This window comes from Paroedura picta, chromosome 2 (genome assembly GCF_049243985.1).
Source record: "Paroedura picta isolate Pp20150507F chromosome 2, Ppicta_v3.0, whole genome shotgun sequence".
Classification (NCBI taxonomy): Eukaryota; Metazoa; Chordata; class Lepidosauria; order Squamata; family Gekkonidae; genus Paroedura; species Paroedura picta.
The window spans coordinates 128537504-128559612 of NC_135370.1; the positions used below are offsets into that span (position 1 = coordinate 128537504).

The 22109-nt window shown below is 42.7% G+C and overlaps 1 protein-coding gene across 3 annotated transcripts in view; it reads left to right on the plus strand.

Annotated features, from left to right (window-relative positions):
• The window catches only part of PCNX1 (pecanex 1), a 91529-nt gene continuing 69420 nt past the window's right edge, over window positions 1-22109 (plus strand). For 2 of the 3 annotated variants that reach the window (XM_077322646.1, XM_077322648.1), the window contains exons 1-4: window positions 1-294; window positions 15519-15727; window positions 18103-18208; window positions 19561-19597. In XM_077322646.1, coding sequence (XP_077178761.1) covers window positions 142-294; window positions 15519-15727; window positions 18103-18208; window positions 19561-19597 — 505 coding nt within the window. In that variant the 5' untranslated portion in view covers window positions 1-141. The remainder of the gene's footprint in view (window positions 295-15518; window positions 15728-18102; window positions 18209-19560; window positions 19598-22109) is intronic. The other variant, XM_077322649.1, reaches the window with a different exon arrangement.

The window sequence follows — 22109 nt, forward strand, 5'->3', positions numbered from 1 at the left end:
GGGTGGCGGCTCCTGTGGCTGTCGCGAGGCTCGCGCTGTGGAGGCGGCGGGCGGCTGTGCCGGCGCTCGGGCTCGCAGGGGGGATAGAGCGAGCGGGGCAGGGAGCAGCGGGCTGCGGGACCTGGCTCGGGCCAGGCCGCCATGGGCTCCCAGGTGCTGCAGATCCTACGCCAGGGCGTGTGGGCGGCTCTGAGCGGCGGCTGGTACCAGGACCCGCACCAGGGCGCCGGGGTGAACGCGCTGCACCTCTACCTGTGGCTCTTCCTGCTCGGCTTCCCCTTCACCCTCTACATGGTGAGTGAGGGCGGGAGGCGTTCCGGGGGGCTTTCGTCTCCTGCATCCCGCTGCGCCGGCCCGGCCCGCCCGGTGGCTTTCTTTTGATGGCTTCGCGTGGAAGCGGAGGGCGATCTCGCCTTAAGGGTGCCAGCGCCAACTGGCTCCTATTTGCACCCGGTTCTGGCCCGCCGGGAGACGCAAGCCGGGAAGAAGGGGGCTGTCGAGTGGACTGGCTCTGGGGTGCTCTCTGGGATGGAGTAAACAAGGCTTGATTGGCTGGCTTATAGTGCTGCTTCGCAGGGTTCGGTATGTCTACAGGGAAGGAATTTTGTTTAGGAATTAGGGCTCCGGCTGTGTGAAAGTAAAAAAAAAAAAGATTGTGTGTGAAATTGTACATGACCATCACACGTTACCTATGGAAACACTATTGAGAACTGGGTGTCAAGGCTAACCTTGCATGTTGGAAGGTGCCCATCCGAATGCAGTGGGGAAGTAGTTGCCCCCTGCTGCACAAAGGCTACCACAATGGAGACCTGCTCGACTGCTATTTTGGACTTGTCCTTATTTTGCAGCCTATGAATGTTGGTTGCTAAGTTTAACCTGTAACTATGGCGTTACTTTTAGGGAGTCCAAAAAACATCTGAGGATACAGGCACCATTACAGAAAGCTCTGATCTTTGTTTTTCAATTGCATTAATTTGTCCGCTCTTTGAATTAGTTTGTTTTCCTGATAAAGCTTAGGATGGTTTGCTCATGTGCTAAGTGTGGACTGCTGGCACTTGTGGGAGATGAAGATTACTCAAGATTCTAATAAGCTCCAGAACCTCTTCTTGCTATGACTGTATACATTTTATTTTATAATGTGTATATATGTATATAAAGCTGTATGGAAGGGTGTTTTCTGTAAACCACCCTGAGCCCTCGGGGAGGATGGTATATAAATATATAATAAATAAAAGGAATGAATAAATAAATATATAAATAAAATAATAAACTTGTGTGTTATAAACTGTGTCAGTGTAGGTAACTTGTAGAGAGGGGGAGCATAGAATAGGTCCTTCTTAATGTTTGATCTTACATAAAAAGTTATGACTAACCTGCCTGAATCTAGCCATATCATTTTCTAGGCTAATAGTCATGAGAGCTTTATCAAACTCATGGATGCACAACAAATTGATAATATTATGGGATGGTCCAGATTCACTTAATATTTGTGTGTGTGAGGTATTAATGTGTGTGTTGCTTTAGAACATCTTCTCCTTAAGATAGCTGTATGCCTTTTTCCCTGCTTCCTGGGCTGGAGTTTCCCATTCCCCTCTAATTTTGCTGGTTTGCTTTTATATAGCATTGCCATATAGGATGTTTCTGCAGATATTTTTAAAACTGTGTGCTCACTTAATTATCCAGAATGTGGAATTAGTTTGATTTTAGGAATTGGCTATCATTGGAGGGTGTGTGTCTTAGACTGGAATTAGGAAATGGCTTTTTCTTGTACGTGCATTTTTGTACGGATTCTATTTCCTACCTGTCCGGCTCCCCATACTTGGTTTTGTTCACTTTATATGGGACTAATTTCCAGTGAGTGAGTGTTGCTGTGGCAACCAGGCAGCAATCACATTTAATTCCTGGCAAATCTAAGTAAACAGACAGCACAAGGCAAAAGCTGACTTGTAAAAGAGGTATGTGGTTCACCAAATGAGTCTCCAGGGAGAGCTGTACATGAGCTTGCAGCTATGGGAGATGAACAACTTATTCAAGGCATAAGGTCTCAAGAGTCAATCCTCCTCTTGTCTGATACTCTGAAACCTTTGTTGGTCTCTAAGATGCTGCTGAACTCTAATCTAACTGTATTAAGGAGACAGTGAAAAGATCCTGGCTTTCTCATTAAAGCTGTACTGTGCAATAGAGGAGCAATCATAGTTTGCTTATGACTAACAATTTCTTAGCAGAAGCTGAAGTGCCATTACTGATAAGGCAAGACATTTTTTTTCAAACCTGTATTTTCCAACTTTTAACTGTGAGGTACAGGTGGTTATCTTTTCTGAATCAGAAGAAGTGTGCATGCATATAAAAGTTTATACCCAGAATTAAACTTTGTTGGTCTTAATGGTGCCCTTGGAATAAAGCTTTGTTCTGGTTTTTCTGGGGAGTAATTCATTTGATCTAACTGGAATGTTAGGAATATAGGTTGAGTGGATCTGCTCAGTTTAACACGTTGATCAAGTGCTTCAGCTTGGACCAGACTTGCAGCTAACCTATGTTTACTGGGTGCTTGACCACTTTTGGTAGCTTAGTAGTAGTATAATAAAAGTGAACTGAGTTGTGGTCCGGGTAGCTGGTCATCAATTGATGAAATAATCATGTAAGTGCTTCACCAAAGGCATAGTATTTCTAAATCCTGTAATTTCAATGTATGTCAGTTTTTAAGGGATAAAATAATATGAGCATTGGGTGTTCTGATTATTTCAATAGGAAAAAGTACCTCTCACTTGTCACTGGCTTGTTTGTCTTATGAAAATAGTTCTTGATGTGCCTGCCTTGTAGTGGTTAGTGGAAAACAGGAGCCAAATAACTGCTCTGCAGTTGGGAAGCTGCCTATACATAAAATAGTTTAAAATTGATTTGCTTCACCATAAAAACTGTAAAGTTTCAGAACTGTGTTTCCACTGGAGTAGTGATTGGGGTACTCTGCTTTGAGATTCTAAAAAATTGAGATTTAAAAAATTATTTGATACTTCATGCTCAAATTATGGAATCATAGAGTTGGAAGGGGCCATACAGGCCATCTAGTCCAACCTCCTGCTCAACGCAGGATCAGCCCAAAGCATCCAAGAAAAGTGTGTATCCAACCTTTGCTTGAAGACTGCCAAGACTGTTCTGTTCCTTGTTCCAGAGACATTCCTGGGGTGGGATTGCAAAAAAATCACTAAGAAAATGTTTCCATGTCTTTGCATATTTGAGAAAGGCTATCTGGAAATAGCTTCTGCTGAGCTTGGGGCTTCAGCAATTGGATGAGGCTATCTCTGAGCAAAGCTATGGGGGAATAGCCTGCATTGCGCTCCATTTATACTTACTTAGGCTAGAGCTGTATTTGGGGCTGACCCTGGGAGAGAAAGACAGTGCAGAGGTAGAAACTTTGAGAGACAACTTTTTCTCCTCCCTGCAGCTGAAGCTCCCAAGAAGCTCTCACAATGCCTGCCTGCCTCTCCCAGCTTCACAACAGCTTTGACATAGCAAGACTAAGCAATGGAAGTAGGCTCTGCTGGGCTTGCCAGTACCTCATTCCAGTTTGGTCAGCAATTATAATCCCCAAATGGGCCCTAACCTAATTAGAGAATGATCTCATCTGAAAGTTTACCATCCTTTTCCCCTTCCTGCTTCAGGTACTGCTAATAAGTAAAGAAGAGGCAGCAGACAATCTGTGAGATTATTTGGGCAGCTCATGCTTGTGAGATTATTTGGGCAGGCCATGTGGGTTTGTGCAAACAAAGCATCTACCTTAATAGTGAATATAGGCCTATTAGTCACATGTTAAAATCAGTTGAGTCATAATTGGCTGTCCCTTTCTCTTCCTCATTTTACCATGTGCATGCAGTCTAGACATAATTTAAATAGATAGAACTACTGTGGTTATCTCTTTCCTTACTTCCAAAGTATTGTTTACTGAAGGCATTTTGGCGTTGTGCCATTATGGCAGTTGCACAATGAAGAAATATTTACAGCACATCCTTTGAGGAAGCCAGAAATCTTAGGATGTGGTTTGTGACTATGTACTTAGCTTCATGTTTACTTAAAATTTTGTATAAGAAACCATTCAAATGCCAGTTGTCAGAGAAAATAAACCCCTCCCAGGAGTGCATTGGTTGCTACTTCATTAGTGTGACATTTCTAATGGCATCTTAGGCCATCCCAGAGTGCTTAACCTTAGAAGTTAGTGTTGGATTATGGCCAGAGAGTTACAGACCAAATCCCTTCTCACCTGTGATACACACTAAATGAACTTGGGCCATTCGCTCTCATTCGGCCTGGTCTATCTCTATGAAAATTAAATAGAGGAGAGACCCACGTACACTGGATTAAACTCATTGGGAGATGGGTGGAATAAAAATGTGGTTGGTAGAATTTCAGAATGAATGGGTCTGGGTGTAGATACGTTGGTTGATATAGGATTCCTCACAAGTATGCCAGACTGATATTTCAGATCTAAGTTTATGCCTCTTTATCATCTGTTCAACTAAATATTTTGGATAAGGCCTTAGAGGAGGAACGTGTTTCAAGTGCCACTCAGTGCTTAACTGTACCACCCCTGAGTTCCTCCTCCTCCAACCGGCTTGCCTGTCTTTCCAGCGGCCAGCCAATTGCCTTCTGACCCCCACCCCTGACCACAATCTCCTTCCACTTCCCTCTGAGGCTTGGAGGCTGCAGATCCCTGCCGCATGAGAGCTGCCCCTGCCGGTGAGTTCCATAACACATGCCAGCAGCCTTTCCATGAGGGAGAGGGAGGCTGTCTGCAGAGTTCTTCCATGCCCCCCTTCTAATCTAGTGCCCGTTGTATTCCTCAATGCAACAGGCTTGACCCCTGGAAGCGGTCCTCAGCAAGGACTCAGGAGGAAGCAATCCTCAGAAGTGGTGTTGATGAGTTAGGCAGCTGCCAAATCCTTGCTTGCCCTCCCATGTTGGAGGGTAGGCAAGGGAACCTGATTCCCTCATGAGTTTGGCAATGGCAATGGCTGGAGGGGGAGGGGAAAGAAAAAGAAGGGCAGCCAGTGCCAGCAGTGTTGCCTTGTGGTGAACTGGCTAGCAGAATAGGGCAGCCCATTGAGAGAGCAGGCATGCCCACTGTAAGTCTTTTATGCCAGAGGCTTAGTTTGAGACAAGCCTTCTTTTAAAGGATTTGGGTGGTCAAAGGAAACCCAGTGAGGCTAACACAAATATACTTTAATTGCAGACTGAAAAACAAGCCACAGTATATAGAAAGACAGTTCTTTACATCTTCTTAGTCACTGGAAGCTTCTTATGGCAATAACCCATCAGGCCGGGTCTCCAAAGAAAAAGCACCGGTGAAACCTACATGCTACTGTTTCCTCTTCTTTTATAGCCTGCTTAGATGTAGCCTCCTATCATAAGTATCGGTAGTCCCCAACCCCCGGTCCGGGGACTGGTCCCGGTCCGTGGATCAGTCGGTACCGGGCCGCGGCTCCTCCTCATCCTCCTCCCTGTCTGCTGCCTCTGGGGCTGCCCTGCTACTCTGCTGCTGGCTCACCTTTGGTGCTCTCCAGCGGCCACCATGGCTGGGGCTCCCCCTCGGCATGGCACTGCGCAGCTGCTGTTGGCAGCGCCCCCCAGTGGACGGCGGGAAGTCAGGGGTGCTGGCGGGAAAGCAAGTGGATCAGGGGATCAGGCGGCGGTGGCGACGTCCCTTGGCAAAAGACTACCCCCCCCCGGGCCTCAGTAAAATTGTCAAGCATTGACCGGTCCCCGGTGATAAAAAGGTTGGGGACCACTGCTAAGTATCACCTGGCAGGCATGCAGAGTCAGATTATAGTGTTTGCATCTGATTCTCCCTTATTAGGAAGGCTGAAGTCCTGCAGCTACTTTGGAATAACCTAGCTGCCAATATGCTCTAAACTCAGGTAAGGTTACATGACCACACCATCCCCTACTTCTACTTGAGGGGTTCTTCCACAGTAGCACTACAGAGTTCCTGGTTTGGACTCTTGACTTGACCATCCCCACTATGGTTGTGTGCTTTGGCTGTCAAAGCGGCCATTCACGCCCGAAGCAGCAAGCATTGCAGCATGTGGAGGGGAGGGGGTGGCACCTGCCACCAGCGCTGCCCCTCTCCCCCATGCCACGGTGCTGGCTGCTTCGGGCGTGAACGGCTGGTCGGCAGCCAAAGCGCACAACCCTAATCCTCACTGTTAACTTCAAATGTTTATAACTAACTTACTCAGCCTTAGTTCTGGTACAGGTCTCAGGTATTTTCCAGCATTATTTGTGGGGAAGGGCAGTGGCTCAGTGGTGTGCTATGTATGCAGAAGTTCCCAGATTAGATTTTTTGCATATCCAGCTAAAAGAATCAGGTGGAAGATGTCTGCCTGAAACCCTGGGGACCCACATAGACTTAGGCGTTCTCAACCAGTATTTTATGAAACCTGGGGTTTCTTGATGGCCCTGGCAGGGTTTCCTGAATGGGTGGAAGTTAAATAATTTTTACTATATTTTCAAATATTTGTTAAATGTTTACCAGGTGATATGACCATATATGATCATGTCAACCCACCCTTCCCCTCCCAAAATGGCCAGTGATGGAGGAGGTGAGAAGGGGAGGGGCCCTAGATGGGCATGCACACACATTGTTACGTTTCTCAACCATAATCTGCACAACTGTGCCACTTCTGGGTTTTCTCGTTAAAAATTTGAGAAAGGCTGACATAGACAGTACTGATCTTGATGGACCAAAGATCTGATTCAGTGTAAAGCAGCTTCATGTGTACTCTCCTCCTTGGTGAGAATTGTCCACCAACTTTTACTGTCTCTTTATTGTTACTGTTTCATAAAACAACATTTCCAGTTATCCCATGGTTGGTAAATTTAGTGAGTCCTTACTGAGGATCTTTTTCAAAAGCTTTTTGAAGTCTTCATATGTAATATTTATTGGACAGCCTCTATTTGTATATTGGATGACTCTCAAAGAACTTTAAAAAGCTGAGGCAGGACTTCTTTTGGCAGAAATTCTATTGATTAATCTTCAACAAGGCTTATTCTTCTATCTACATGTTTAATAATTCTTACAGAATGCTGTCCACCAATTTAACTGAAGCAGAAGTTAAGCTGACAGGATCCCTCCAAAGCTACTTTTTAAAGTGGAGGTTATATTAGCTGCCCTCCAAATGGCTGGGGAGGCTAATTTTCTGGATAAAATACATTTTTATTAATGCCAGCAAGTTCACATTTGAGTTTTTTTGGAACACTTACTTTGAATGCCATCCAAATCTAAAAATGTGTTCATTTTTAAGTTGTCAATTTCAAAATATAATTGTTTCTAATTTATGATTAGGGATGTGAAGGCATGGGAGTATGTAATAAAATAACTTCCTCCCCTCTTTTTCTAAGGATGTTTTTCAGTTTCTTTAGTAGAAAAGGTGGAGGTTTTGAGGAGCTAAGGAGGGAAAATGTATGCAACATTTTCTCTTTTGGAATGAGTAAAATGTTTTTCAAGACAAATGAGTAATAAGATTTTATGTAAGACAAGAAGTTATTCATTCAAAATGAGTAGTATGAGTATGAAGTTCTTTATTTAAGATAGCCTGTACTATTAGATGATAACAATTATTTAACTATTAGATGATAACAATAACTGCAAGACTTTGCGGGGGGGGGGCAGAAATCCCATCTCCATCTTGCTTTTTGCTGGACCTGCTGTGGCTTATGGTCTCTGCTGCAGCTGCCCCTAGGCCTTCCATGGCTCCAGGACTTCTTTGTTATCACCATTTTGATGCCTGCTGTGTTTCCCAGACTCCCATGCAGCTGCTGCAGGTTTTAGGTTATTTCACAACTGCTGCTAGGACCAGTGCAGCTACTGAGATTCAGTGCAACCACCATACTCGTGATAGGAAAGGTCTTGCACAGAGAATGCTATGTTATGAATTGTTGAAGACTTTCATGGCCAGAGACTATTTTACTTTTGGGGGGAATTAAACCCCACCATGCACTAAAAAAAAATCAGTTTTTTCTACAAACTTGCAGGGTCACCCAAGTTGCCAAGAAATCTATTTTGGGTAGGTGTGCTCTGATCTGTAGATTTAGGTACCTACAGATGGCGACCACATGCTGGCAGGGGCTCATGGGAACTGTAGTTCATGGACATCTGGAGAGCCACAATTTGGCTAGTCCTGATATAGATTCTTGTTTATACTATAGGTATCTAACCAGTGTATGGTGTTTTAGGAAGTCAGAAATATAGTGTATACTGTAGTTGTCTAACCTGTATATCCTGCCTGAGGAAGTCAAGAAGGCTCCTATTCTCCTCTGTTTCTGCAAACAATGCAAAACTGAATTATTCAAGAAGGCTTTTCTACACTGACAGGAGTTGCGCTGTGCTAAATGATTCACAAAGTTACTTGAAAAAATCGTTAGTGACTGTGGTCTGTCCTGCTCTGTATAGCTTGCCTGAAATTTGGATCCTACAATGGAATTTTCAATCATTTTAATGTAATATTTATATTTTGTTTCAGTTCTGCTTTTATACATCTGGTTGGTTTGACAACTGTAATTTTATTGCATTGTTGATTGAAAGTCCCAGCCATTGATAGTCTCACTCATTCTGCCTTGAGTTCAAGTGAGAAAGGCAAACTATAAATAGTATAAACAAATGTATAGAACATATTGTCACTGGTATGTGACTAATCTTGTACAGAGCTATATGATGTGCATATAATAAAAGCTCAGTGTTTTCAGTGTTATGAAGTTTAACTCAGCATTCAAATATTCTGCTAGTCATTTTATGACTGCATGAGATAGCACCACTCCAAATAATACACATCCTGTTGTTTACTATAAACATTTTATGTTTTTAATGTCAAAAATTAAGATAATTTCAGTTCATGCTCTCTCAAATGTTGGGCATTTTCAGAAAAGAAAGTATTTACATTTTTAAGTTTCATAAATATGGCAAATAGTACAATTTTGATGTTCTTAACCAAGTTATAAATTATGCATTTTATGCTGTTGAAGCAGTAAAATAAGCTTAGGCTTCTTAAGAAATCATTGCATGTATAAAAATCTGGCAGTTTGGGTGTCTTCCAAATTTAAGAGATTTCCTATGGCTTCCAAATTTAAGACATTTTATATTATGTTTCTGACTCAGATGCCTTTATTGAAAATTATTGTTTAGGTATGGTGACATCTCTAATGTCTTCTGCTGTGCCTGTTGAAGAAAAGATGTCATTTAATCTCTCTACAGTCTCCCGGTGTCCCTTTTCATATCTAACAGTTATCTCCTTGCTGTTTTACTCATATTTAAATAATTGCTTTTTTGTGTTTTTTATACCTTTAACACATTTCTAATCACATTTCTTCATTGTATATGTTATTGCCAAAATAGAGCTCTAGTTTTCCCACCGTTTTCTTTTTTTTAATTTCTGTTATTCATGCAAGACGTCTACTGTTTAAAGGAAGTTATTTTGTCTTTTATGGCTTGCTTGAAATTGTTTATTTATTTGTATACTAGCTTCAAAGCCCGTACCTAAGAATGGGCCTTGAAAGGGGCCCCTTCCCTGGCCAGGCAGCTTAAGGTGGTTTTGGGCCGCAGCTGGATCAAGTGGGGCAGCTGGGGGCTGGCCTGCTCTGTAGCAGGCCTAGGACAGAGCTCCTTAGCAGGCAGTCAGCAGGTCGGGAGGCCCTCGTTCGGAGGCCTAGCCTAGCAGGCCAAGAGGCCTTTGTTAGGAGGCTCAGCCTAGCAGGGCAAGAGTCCCTTGTTAGCATGCCCTCCACCATGACCATTTGCCCAGAGCCCTCTCCCCTTACCTGCTGCTGGCTCCAGGCACTGAGGTGTGTCTGAGAGCAAAGAGGCTGGAGTCCAGGGACAGAGGGTGGGACCTGCAGGGGCAGGGCCAATCAGGGTGCAGCCAGCTTTGCTGCACCCTGATTGGCCCTATTCCAACTTGGACAACTAGATGTGTTCCACCCCCTAGGCTGTTTCACAAATATATAGAGGAACCATGGATAAGGATAGAACTTATCTGAACATAGTGGTTTTCATCTCCAAGTTGCAAAAGGGATTTATCCCTGCTGACTCTTTCAGCTTAATTCTTAGTGATTTCTTTTTGGTGGTGAGGGGAAGAAATGCTAAAATCTAATGTGACCATGTTGATTATTCTTGGCAAGTTCCACTTGCATAATTGCTTATTTTGGTAAGCGTACTGATTCTGAATAGTTTGTCAATTCTCGTCACTTTAACTAGATTTAAATTAAATTAAAAACCACCTTCCGTCTGAGTCGATTACTAACTTTAACTGAGGTTTGTATGTTTCAATAATTAAAGGAGTTATTTTATTTAAATAAGCTGCATCTCTGGGGGAGTTGAGACAGTTGGGTATTACGCTATTGTTTTCATCACCATGGTGCTTCAGGGTGTAGAGCACATAAGCAGAATCTAGTTTGGCAAGCATCACCATCATCAAGAAGAAATAAGAAGGCAGCAGTCTTCTATTCTGAGCCAGTCAAAGGACTGAGGCACAAGGAAGAGAATGCATCCAGAACAATGGTTCTTAATCTGCCTGCTTGTCCATCAGTATGTTGTCTTGATTTGACCAATCAAGAAGTTTCGAGTATAAGTGTCTAGAATACCGTTTATTGGCAATACTGTTAGTTGTTTGCTGTACAAGTTTTTTTTAAAGTTTTCCCTTGCAGAACGTTATTTCAACTCCTAAAAGGCATGCCGAACAGTAGAACTTTCCAAATTATAATGGTCAGTCAGTTAGTAAGCATAAGAAACTGAGTAACGATCTACCACCAGGGCTTGGTCCTTGCTCCAGTCCTTTTCAATTTATACATCTCTGATATTCCTGGGATGACATCCAGGAAGTTTGTTTACGCCAATCACAGGGTGATTGCAGTAAGGCACAAATCAATTGAAAGGACTGAAGAAATTCTGACTAGGGAACATAAAATTTACAGTGGACAACAACATTCAGCATAATAACATCAAATCAAATTTGAAATAAATTTCAGTAAGCATTAATTTATGGATGACAGGATCAATAAAAAATGGCAATAGAATATGGACAGATTTATACAAAAAATCTACAGATAGATTTTTTCTATTTTTTTCTATTTTTTCTACAGATAGATTTTTTTCAGTTTCTATCCTGAAACTGAAACCATTCAGTTTCCATTCCATAGTTTTTCAGTTTCCATCTAACTCACATACATTTTTTTTTTGCCATACAGCTAATTATTGACAGAGGAAATTGCACTAATATTGAGCATTATAAAAGGGAGGCCAGAACCTTGTTACCAGGGGCTTTCCAGATCATATCTTAAAGGCAGCATTTGATATGGCTGCACTTGCAGAAAGGAAGATTTGTTGCATAACAACAGAAGCAAGTTGCAGAATGAGAGAATAACAATCAGCTTGACTTATAAAAAATAGATTGTATAATAAATCAGTCATCCGTCACTTGACTTTTTCCCTACCTCACTCCCATTGACAACTCATTTTTTTGTTTATCTTTACATTTTCCAGTGGTTCCAAGCCACTATTTGGAACATGTTTTAATACTTTCAAAGTATACTGTATTCCTTTAAATGCTAGTTTTTTTAATGCATTTGTTGGTGAAGTAGAATTTATGTAATCAATAACAGCTTGATCCATCCTGTAATGTAGTAAGATCTTTTTTTTTGCAATATATCTCTGCTTGCAGAAACATTACCGACATACTATTGTTGTTGAGTCACCACAGCTGATTCAACCCAGTTGTTCATCATGTTTTCTATATATTTCATGAATTTGTCTGTTCTAGGATTTTCATAGAATCATAGAATCATAGAATCATAGAGTTGGAAGGGGCCATACAGGCCATCTAGTCCAACCCCCTGCTCAACGCAGGATTAGCCCTAAGCATCCTAAAGCATCCAAGAAAAGTGTGTATCCAACCTTTGCTTGAAGACTTCCAGTGAGGGGGAGCTCACCACCTCCTTAGGCAGCCTATTCCACTGCTGAACTACTCTGACTGTGAAAAACTTTTTCCTGATATCTAGCCTATATCATTGTACTTGAAGTTTAAACCCATTACTGCGTGTCCTCTCCTCTGCAGCCAGCAGAAACAGCATCCTGCCCTCCTCCAAGTGACAACCTTTCAAATACTTAAAGAGGGCTATCATGTCCCCTCTCAACCTCCTTTTCTCCAGGCTGAACATTCCCAAGTCCCTCAACCTATCTTCATAGGGCTTGATCCCTTGGCCCCAGATCATCTTCGTCGCTCTCCTCTGTACCCTTTCAATTTTATCTACATCCTTCTTGAAGTGAGGCCTCCAGAACTGCACACAGTACTCCAGGTGTGGTCTGACCAGTGCCGTATACAATGGGACTATGACATCATGTGATTTTGATGTGATGCCCCTGTTGATACAGCCCAAAATGGCATTTGCCTTTTTTACCGCTGCATCACACTGCCTGCTCATGTTTAGTTTACAATCCACAAGTACCCCAAGGTCTCGTTCACACACAGTGCTACCTAGAAGCGTATCCCCCATCCAGTAGGCATGCTTTTAATTTTTCTGACCCAGATGCAGAACTTTACACTTATCTTTATTAAATTGCATCATGTTCTCATTTGCCCATTTTTCCATTGTGTTCAGATCTCGTTGAACTCTGTCTCTATCTTCCGGAGTATTTGCCAGTCCTCCCAATTTGGTGTCATCTGCAAACTTGATGAGTAGTCCCTCCACCCCCTCATCTAGATCATTAATAAATATGTTAAAAAGTACCGGGCCGAGCAACGAGCCCTGAGGTACCCAGCTACTCACCTCTCTCCAGTCTGATGAAACACCATTGACAACAACTCTTTGAGTGCGGTTCTCTAACCAATTCCCTATCCACCTAACTATCTGAAAATCCAGATTGCAGTCCTTCAACTTATCCATCAGAACATCATGGGGAACCTTGTCAAAAGCTTTACTAAAATCCAAGTAAATGACATCAACCGAATTTCCCCGATCCAGCAAACCTGTTACTTGGTCAAAAAAGGAAACTAGGTTGGTCTGGCCGCTTGGATATTTTCTCAAGCTGCTCACAAAGTGTAAGGAATAACTATGGTGCCCGAGGCATCTATTGCTGTAGTCCTTCCGTGAATACCTCTGATCATTTTAACAACACTCATTTATTCATCAAATCAGCTAGGGGTTTATATTAGCGGGAGTTTTGAAATAAGCTTCAGATCCTGGTTTGAAATGCTACCAATTTTTGTTTGTTACATTTTATTACCTTTGCACAACTTCTGCATCACTAAAAGGCAACCCAGAAGTGGAAGACAGTGACTGAGAGATAACTATTTACATAATTAAATTAGATGGAACATTTTGAATTACTGGGCTCTTTAACTGGAGTCCTGTCCTGTCTCATTTGTTGAGGACTCAGAGCAGTAAAACTTCTGACCCTTAAATGGATTGCTAGCATAAGATTAAAGCTTGAAATGAAGTTGGGAAAAGCCTAAAATAACTTATGGCAAGTAAAATCTTATCTGACATTCTACCTCTTCACACTCTACCTTCTCCAGCATTTTGCCAGCTATCTTTGCTTCAATGTATAGCTGAATTACATTGTTCTGGTTGTAAATAATGGATTCCATAGATTAATCCTGTCAAACTGCAAAATGATTTAATATGTTGGTGTTCAGTATTAGAGTTCTGTGTTCAGTTTTGCTTTAGGATGGTATCTTTAGCCCCTCATACTTTTACTCTTGGAGGTAAGTATTTGAGGTACTACCTTGACTTCCTTTGCCCTGTGCAGGGTATTCTGCTATACGAATTTAAATAAATTGGAGATCCCTGGCCACGTGAAGCTCACCTGGTCTTGGCTCCTGCATGGTGGAATGAGCTCCTGGAAGAGCTGAGAGCCCTGACGGAACTGATTCAGTTCCGCAGGGCCTGCAAGATGGAGATCTTCCACCAGATGTTTGGTTGAGGAAAGATCTATAGCCCCTACCCTGATCTCCCAGCTTAAAACATCTGCCCTGGATATATGGCAGATATGAGGTAGGGTTAGAGTGGGTTGGAGAGGATGGGGATGACTTTTAATGGTATTGTTCTTTGGCTTTTATTGTTGGAACTAGAAATTAAGCCAGCTGTATGAAAAAAACAGTGGGCGCTAGCCATTCCCAGCGGCCCTGGAAGCATTAGCAGGGCAGCTGGGAAGGCCCCCCGCCTGGAACATTACCCCCCACCCCGGCTAGAGGACTTCCCAGGTGGGCGGGAGTGCTCTGGCTGCCTGGGAAGGCTTTTTCTCCCCCTCCCAGGCCACAGGCTGTCCCTGGTGGGCAGGAGCACGATTGCTGGCTCTCAGAGCCAGCGATTGTGCTTCAGGCTGCCAGGGAAGGGCTTCCCCTCCCACAATTTGAGGCCTTTCCCCGGCCCCGAGAAGAGCCTCTCTGCATCTGCGTTGCGGCGATTCTCTTCCCGGGCCCGGGAGAAGGCCGGCACCCCCCCCTGCCCGGGAAGAGGCTGTTCCTGGGCCTGGGAGAAGGCCCCCAGCTACTGTGGATATATGGCAGATACTGTGGCTCCCCCTGCAGCGGAAAGGCACCCAGGGTGGGAAAGGAACAGGGACGTGGCATCTCTGCTCCTTTCCCTAGAGCAAGGAGAAGCCGGGCGGAGGACTCACCATATCAGAACGGCTCCTTCTTCTGCGCGGCAACTCCCCGGCCTGCCCAGGATTGACATTTGTAGGCTTCATGGCTACTGATTGGGCCCTCCGAGTTTTTATCCTGGACAGGACCCACCCTTTCTCTTCCCCTTTAGCCCTTACCCTTTTATTTCTACCGCTCCGTAGGAGCGGTTTACAGATTATTGCTGTGAGCTGCTGTAATTTGGCTGGCCAGGAGCGCCAGTATACAAGTTCAGAAAATAAAATGAAATAAATATATTTAGAGAGAACCCTGCTCACTCAGTAGTGGAATAGTTGTTCCAGTGGGGGAGGCATACTGCTGTTACCTGAGTAGGATGCAGCCTAGAAGTTGTTGTAGAATCTTGTTTTCAGCCTGCTGGTTATCTCTGCCAATGCGTATTGTTCACTGTTTAATCGTAAATGATGATATAAAATCTCTGTGGATAGCTCCTAGAATTACAAGAAGGGCAGTGGCTCTGATTCCCTTAATGCTATCTTAGTACCTGCTTAACTTTCTGAAGAGATAATTATGCTTTCTCCCATAAAGATATTTGACCAAACACAGAATGCACCAGAATCATACCTAAAAAGAATCATGGGAGTCATCTAATCTTTTCTGTTATGCAAGATAAAATATTAAGCTAAAGAGGACAGGGAAAATATATGTTCTTCATTGAGAATAATACTTCAAGAGATACAGGACAAGGGAATAAGGGATGAATGAGTCAGAAAGAGTGCTAAGGATGCGGGTGGTGGCATACTAAAAGCTTCTTTCCCTTCACTACGGGAATCTCTTCCTTAGTCTAGAGGGGATATTGTTTCACATATAATTTTTTACTTCTCCACTTTTTGACAGGCTCTTCCTTCTTCTATGGTGATAGTCGCAATCTACTGCCCAGTGATAGCAGCTCTCTTCATAGTGCTGAAGATGGTAAATTACCGTTTGCATAGAGCACTTGATGAAGGCGAGATTGTGGAGAGGAATGCAAGTGAACGTATAGATAGGGGTGCCAAAACGGAACAAGATGACTCTTCTGCAAGGAGAAAGGACAGTAATGGACCTAGGTAAGACATCTTCAGTGTTAATATAAATGTAGCATATATTTTGTTACGGCTTATAGCTAAAACACACAGACGCATGGGCTGAGCTTAAAACAATAGGATACCACTGGAATAACTATCAGCCCCAAATTCCTGGCCACAGGTACAGCCATAAGCTGCACCCCATCCAGGTAGGAGGGCACGCTTCCTGCTCCTGTCCCCTTCTAGCCAGCCATAGGACCTCCGTTTTGGAGGGGTTGAGTTTCAGGAGACTTTTTCTGAGCCATCCAGACATCAGACAACTGGCAAATGTTTCCAGGGGGGTGGAATCCAGCTGGCCATCCATCAGGAGATAGTGCTGAATGTCATCTGCATACTGATGACAGCCCAGCCCCAAACCTCGGACCAGCTGTGCCAGAGGGCGCATATAGATGTTGAAAAGCATGGGTCAGAGTATTGCCCCCTGCAATACCCCAAAAGGGAGTGTGAAATGGGGTCCAACAACTCTTTATGCACTGCAACCCTCTGTGTTCCATTCTGGAGAAAGGAGATCAGCCATTGCAAGGCTGTCCCCCTAATCCCCGTTCCAGCAAAGTGGTGAGCTAACATGGTCGACAATGTCAAACGCTGCTGACAGCTCTAAAAGCACAAGGAGAGCCAAACAGTCTTGATCCAGCTGGCGCTGGAGATCATCAATCAGGGTGACCAGCATGGTCTCCACCCATAGCGAGAACAGAAGTCCAACTGGTATTGGTCATGATCCAAAGTTTCTTCCAGGTATGCTGGGAGCTGGTCTACAGCTTTTAACCACCTTTCCAGAAATGCAAGATGTGAGACTGGGTGCTAGCTGGCTATGTTCCGTGGATCCAGTGATGTTTCTTTTAGAAGGGGGCAAACCACTGCCTCCTTAAGCCCTTCAGGGAGTTTTCCTGATATCTAGGATAAGTTGACATTATCCCTCAAGGGTCCTATTCAGCAGTCACCCGATTTGAGTAACCACAATGGACAGGGATCCAGGTGGCAAGTGGTCGCTCTCACTGAGCCCAGCAACTTGTCCACTTTGGTTAAAGAGAGGTTACTTTTTTGAATGTACTCTTCTTTCTGGAGGGAGCTAATATAGGTGGGATCGGAAGCGTTATATGAGAAGCTACATACATTCACCAAAGTTTCCAGGTTTCCTGAGCCATTTAAAAAACTGATTTGGAAAGTTGTGAGACACACAGCTGTTCTGAAGACTGTTTGGGAAGGTTGTGTACACCAGTCTGAGAGACCATGTGGTGTTATGGTTAGAGTTGGATCTGAAAGACCTAAATCCAAATCCTCACTCTTTTGTGCAAGCTTGCTGGGTGACCTCAGGCCACTCACACACTCTCAGTCAAACCTGCTCTACAGACTGGTTGTGAGGTTAAATGGAGAAGAGAACAATGTCAGTCGGTTTCAGTTGCAGGTGGAAATAAAAACGGTATAATTAAAGTTAGTAAGTGAAATGGGGTGCTCTGAATGGTCCTCATGAACTAATATTGTGTGTTGTATTGCACCTTGGAGAGAAGGAAAGCAGCAACAAGGGAGGACTTTGGCTAGACAAGGGAGGGATACCTTTCTTTTCTTTGTTGCTGCTCAGAGGGAAAGACTAGTTGGCCTCTATGTAGCCACCACAAAGGGAAACTGCTGCTGCTCGGCTGCTGATATTCAGCCTGAGTATCCTTTATGACCACTTTGATCTCTCACAATTTGCACTGGAAGTGTAGGAACTCGGGGGGGGGGGTTGTTTCCACAGCTTTCTGCTTAAAATAACTTCCCAAGGCAGTGCACATAATAGAAGAAATCCAGTCAATAAAGCAAGATTCTTAGCTGTCAAAAATAATGAGGTGAATGGTTAATTGTTATCTACTGTTGAAGCTTCCTGCCACTAAGAATATACAATGTCTGTTTCTCCCACTTCCTTCAGGGGCTAGTATGATGCAATCTGGAGCCCCTGTATGTTTGTGTGGCTTTTTTTTTTTACTTATTTTGTTTTTACTTCTCTTTTTGCTGACATTCTGTTTGGCAGTAGAATGTTGTGTAATTGTATATGAAGCTACAAAAGGAAATAGTATACATTGAAAATGTTACTGTGTAGGTAACCGCTGCATTATTTGTGACTGCTTCCTTATGGCTTTTTATAGTATATCCGATTAATACATTCTGATAAAAAGTACTAAGGTCTTCTAGCCAGATATCCTGGTTTATTTGTTGGGTAGTGTCCTCTTGGAAATGTCTTATGCTGCCTAGTTAATAGATGACTTGATGGCTATCATTTAAAGAAACGCTAGCCTCAAGTGTGTTTTAAGAGTGGACTTTGAAACTGGTATCCAAAATAATATCTAAATGGTCTTCAGATCTTCATATTTCTTTTTAAGCGATCCTGGTGGGGGGATTGAGATGTCAGAATTTGTTCGAGAAGCTACTCCTCCAGTTGGCTGCAGTTCACGAAATTCCTTTGCTGGTTTAGACCTAAATAACCAGGTAAGAACTAATCCGGAAACAAATGCTTCTGGTTACATTGATCTTAACTGAAACCATAGTAATCACAGTTAAAAATATTTTTCAAATGTCAAAACATACTCTTTCATTATTAGTTTTATCTTCATTCCTGCGTTTTTGTTCTAAATTTCTTTATCTAATTTGGAAGCCTCTTGTCTGTTGCAAGGCTGCATGTGTCACAAGTGGCTACATAAAAATTTTAAGCCGCCCTATCATAAGCAGGTCTGCTAAAGCTATTTCTCCAGTAATATACAAGCATTTTATTGTTGCCGTACATGGTTCCTTTTAAACCTGAGTTGGTTAGGCTCTTTGATACTGTTAATATTCTACTATACTGGAAGTGTGCAGAACATCATACCACATAAAAGGGAACCCTTGATCACAAGTTAACCAGCATGCCCCGGTCTGAGGGATCTGCCCAGCAAACACTGATGAAACCTTTTTTCTGTTGGTGGAATATCTGCCACTCAGGGCCAATTTCACCTCTTACTCAGGATGCTGCACCTCCTTTCAGGCCTGACTGAGGTGAGGAACGCGTTTCTCTGTCTGCTTGTATCACGCTGAGGAGCAGCCATCACTGGCAACCGCCTGGGCAATGGGCTCTGGCCAGCCCTTACCAATGACAGTTTTCCAGAGCTTGTTGTTTCTTGCACAATGGGCTTCATTGCTAGTGAAATATCTTTGCTGATTCTTCTCAGAAGCTCATTGCTGCTGTCAGCTGCTCAAATGTGTTTGGTGCCATCATTGGCCAGTCTTTACCTGCAAGATGTCATAGTAGTTGCATTTTTTGAAATTAAATTGTCTTCTAATATTGCTGCTACTTTTGTGCATTAATTGTTGGAGCACCTTCTAGTAATTTGCAAACTCATTTGCTTGGCATTTTTCCCTCTGAAAGGATATAAGTAGTAGCATGATTAATTCATGAGAGTCAGTGTGATATAGTGGTTAAGAGCAGCGGTTAATTGGTTTTGACTCCTCACTCTTCCTTCAGATGCAGCCAGCTGGGTGACCTTGGGCCTCTCGTGGTTCTCTCAGAGCCCTCTCGGCTTCACCTACATCACAGGGCATTTGTTGTGGGGAGAGGAAGGGGAGGTGTTGAGACTCCTGTGTATAATAAAAAGCAGGGTACAAAACCTCAGCTCTTCTTCTTGGACAAAGAATTAAAAATTATATGTATTACTATACCTTGAGTTACAAGGGTAGGTTATTATTTTTATGGGAAATGTTTTTGAGGCACAGTTATGTGCATTTGATATTGCTTTGTTTATGTAGCTAAATAAATTTCACAGTACTATGTTATTGGAAAGTCATTTGTTTCTCTAACTGTATTTTAGATTGGATCCGGTTTATCTCGTGGAACTGCAGCTAAAGGTATATATATATATATACATATAATCAAAAATACTTTTCTGGTAACCAAAGCAAGAAGAATTGGTGTCATGTAGCCTGCCACTATTTCTAGTTCTATCAATATGTACAGTTGATACAAAGGAAGTTGACACATGATATCTGAAAAGAAAATTTCTTGATGATTCTTGGATTCTCAGAAGATGTACAAAGTAATTTAAGTTACACATTTTTGGTCAGTCAGCTTGTAAAAATGTCTGTATCCATTTGTTGTACAAACAAGAGTTATCTATTTCTTCTTGTTTCCTTTTCCCCCCTGAGGTCAGTTGTACCTTGCTTTCAGAAATCACATCAGATATGGTGTCCTCTATTCTAGGATGCTCTGACAAATAGTTTTAGAGTGGATGGCTTTCATGAAACAAAAGCTTGGATTTGTTTGAAACAGTCCCTGGATATTTATAATCATTATTTTTCTGTGACAATTAAGTTGATAGCAAGGGAACTAGATGATGCTAATTCTTTTCTCGTTTTCATAACAATACTAAGAACTGCTTTATTTGTAGTCTTTGTAGAAATGCTTTGTCTGTTGTAAATTGTGGTATCAAAGGTCATGAGAATTGTTCACAGCTTCCTCCAAGATGCCTGACTGACATTCCCCCTTCCTCTGGTCACTGTTTTCTTGGACTTATGCAAGGTTCTGGCCTATGGACCAGTTTACTGGCATGGTAGGCACTTCCAGTAATATTTACTTTCTTAAAATATTTATATCCCCCATTTCTATTTAAAACAAATATTAAGAGGTGACATACAATAACATGTAAGACTCCTAAAATGTAAGCCTCAACTTTTAAATGCCTAGGATGAGGATTCAATTAAAAATGCCTTCCTGATTAGAAATAACCTGCAGGCCTCTAATGAAAAGATTTCATACAATGTGGGGAGGAGCTGATTGCATGGATCTGGGGCAGCATTCATAGATGTTCTCCTGCAGATTCCCATTGATCAAATATCCTTAATGGAAGTTTTCACCAGCAACCTTAGAGCATGGGCTTGTAATAAATACTGATAAAGGTGATTTTTTAGTTTTCTTGGACTATATAGAGCTTCTAAGGACAGTTCTTTTCTTAATTCCAGAGACAAACTGGGCACTGATATAATTGACAAAAGAGCAGAGCTGCTGTATTCCGAACCATTCAATGTCTCTGAACTGCCTTCCAAGACAGACTCTCCTAGACTGCCATAGAGTAGTCCAACATGGGTCTTATGAAGACATATGTGACTTGTAGTAGACCTCTGTTGTATTCTAGCTGTACTGAGCCTAGTTCTTGTCCCTCATTACAGTCTTGAGGGCTAAATGGAGACCTTCTGCATATGAAAAATCAGAGCTGTAGACTGTCTGCCACTGAGCTGCATAGATAGAAGTGCCATAGGTTGCTTCCCATTTTGCCATACTTACTCTGTCCAGTTTTCCCAGTCACCACCTCTTAATTCTCTTCTATCTGCTTCCAACTTTGCTATGTTCCAGCCCTCATGTTTTGCAGGCAGTGTCTGGTGATCATTTTTTCCAGTTGCATTTGACACCTAGCCCCATCCTGGGTTATGACAGTTGGCCCACAGCTGTTGTTGGGTGGCTATCTGTGCAGAGGCAGCAGGCATATGGTGAAAACTGCATTGTTTCTGTATTGCTGGTGGCACCCCAACTGTTAACAAAAGTTGAGTAAATGTCTCCAGTTGATTGTCACCTTCTCATTCTACAAGTTTTGTCTTGTGTCTTGCTCTCGTCTTGGATCCAGACTAGCATTTCTGCAAACACAAGGACTTTCATCCATGGAATCATTTGTGTGTCTTTCCTGCCTTTCCCTTCCCGTAGCTGTTGAAAATCATGCCCCTCCCCCATTCTATTTTTGGAAACAGGAATCTTGGGAGCAACATTGTGAGGGTCATTTCAAAATTCTCTGGTTATATGGAGATGAGAAAGTTGTGTTCTATGGTCTAAAATCCTTGTACCTGTGGAAACACTAGTCTGGATCTGATCAGTTGTTTGCATGCTTGCTTGTATTCTTCTTCCAAGTGCCTTCATTTGAGGGTAGACCTTGTTGGGTTTGGATCCTGCTTATGGTGTCGGGATCCTGCTAACTTTTCAAATGTAAGATGTTGCATAGGAACTTTCTAGCCATAGTTTACTATATGTCCTCAGATTGTGTTCCAGTAAAACAGAATAGGTTCAGAGAAGGCTAGTCGTCAGTGTTAGTGGGTGGGGTGTTGGTGTCAAAGGCTACAAGTTTCTACATTTCCTACATTTCTCATGTGAAAGGTGAGACATCCAAAGATTTTAGAATGTGTTACTCACATGGGGCCTTTGTTTGCCCTTGTTATCCTCACTGTGTGATATCGTCATGTGAGCAGCTGCAGCTCCTTGTTAAGAGTGAAGTCTGAGGTTGATGGAATAGTGGATGCATGTAAAACTGTGACTCTTGTGTTTCTGCATACATATTGAGATAAGGAGTATGTCTAATAGTGGAATAGTGAATAGAAT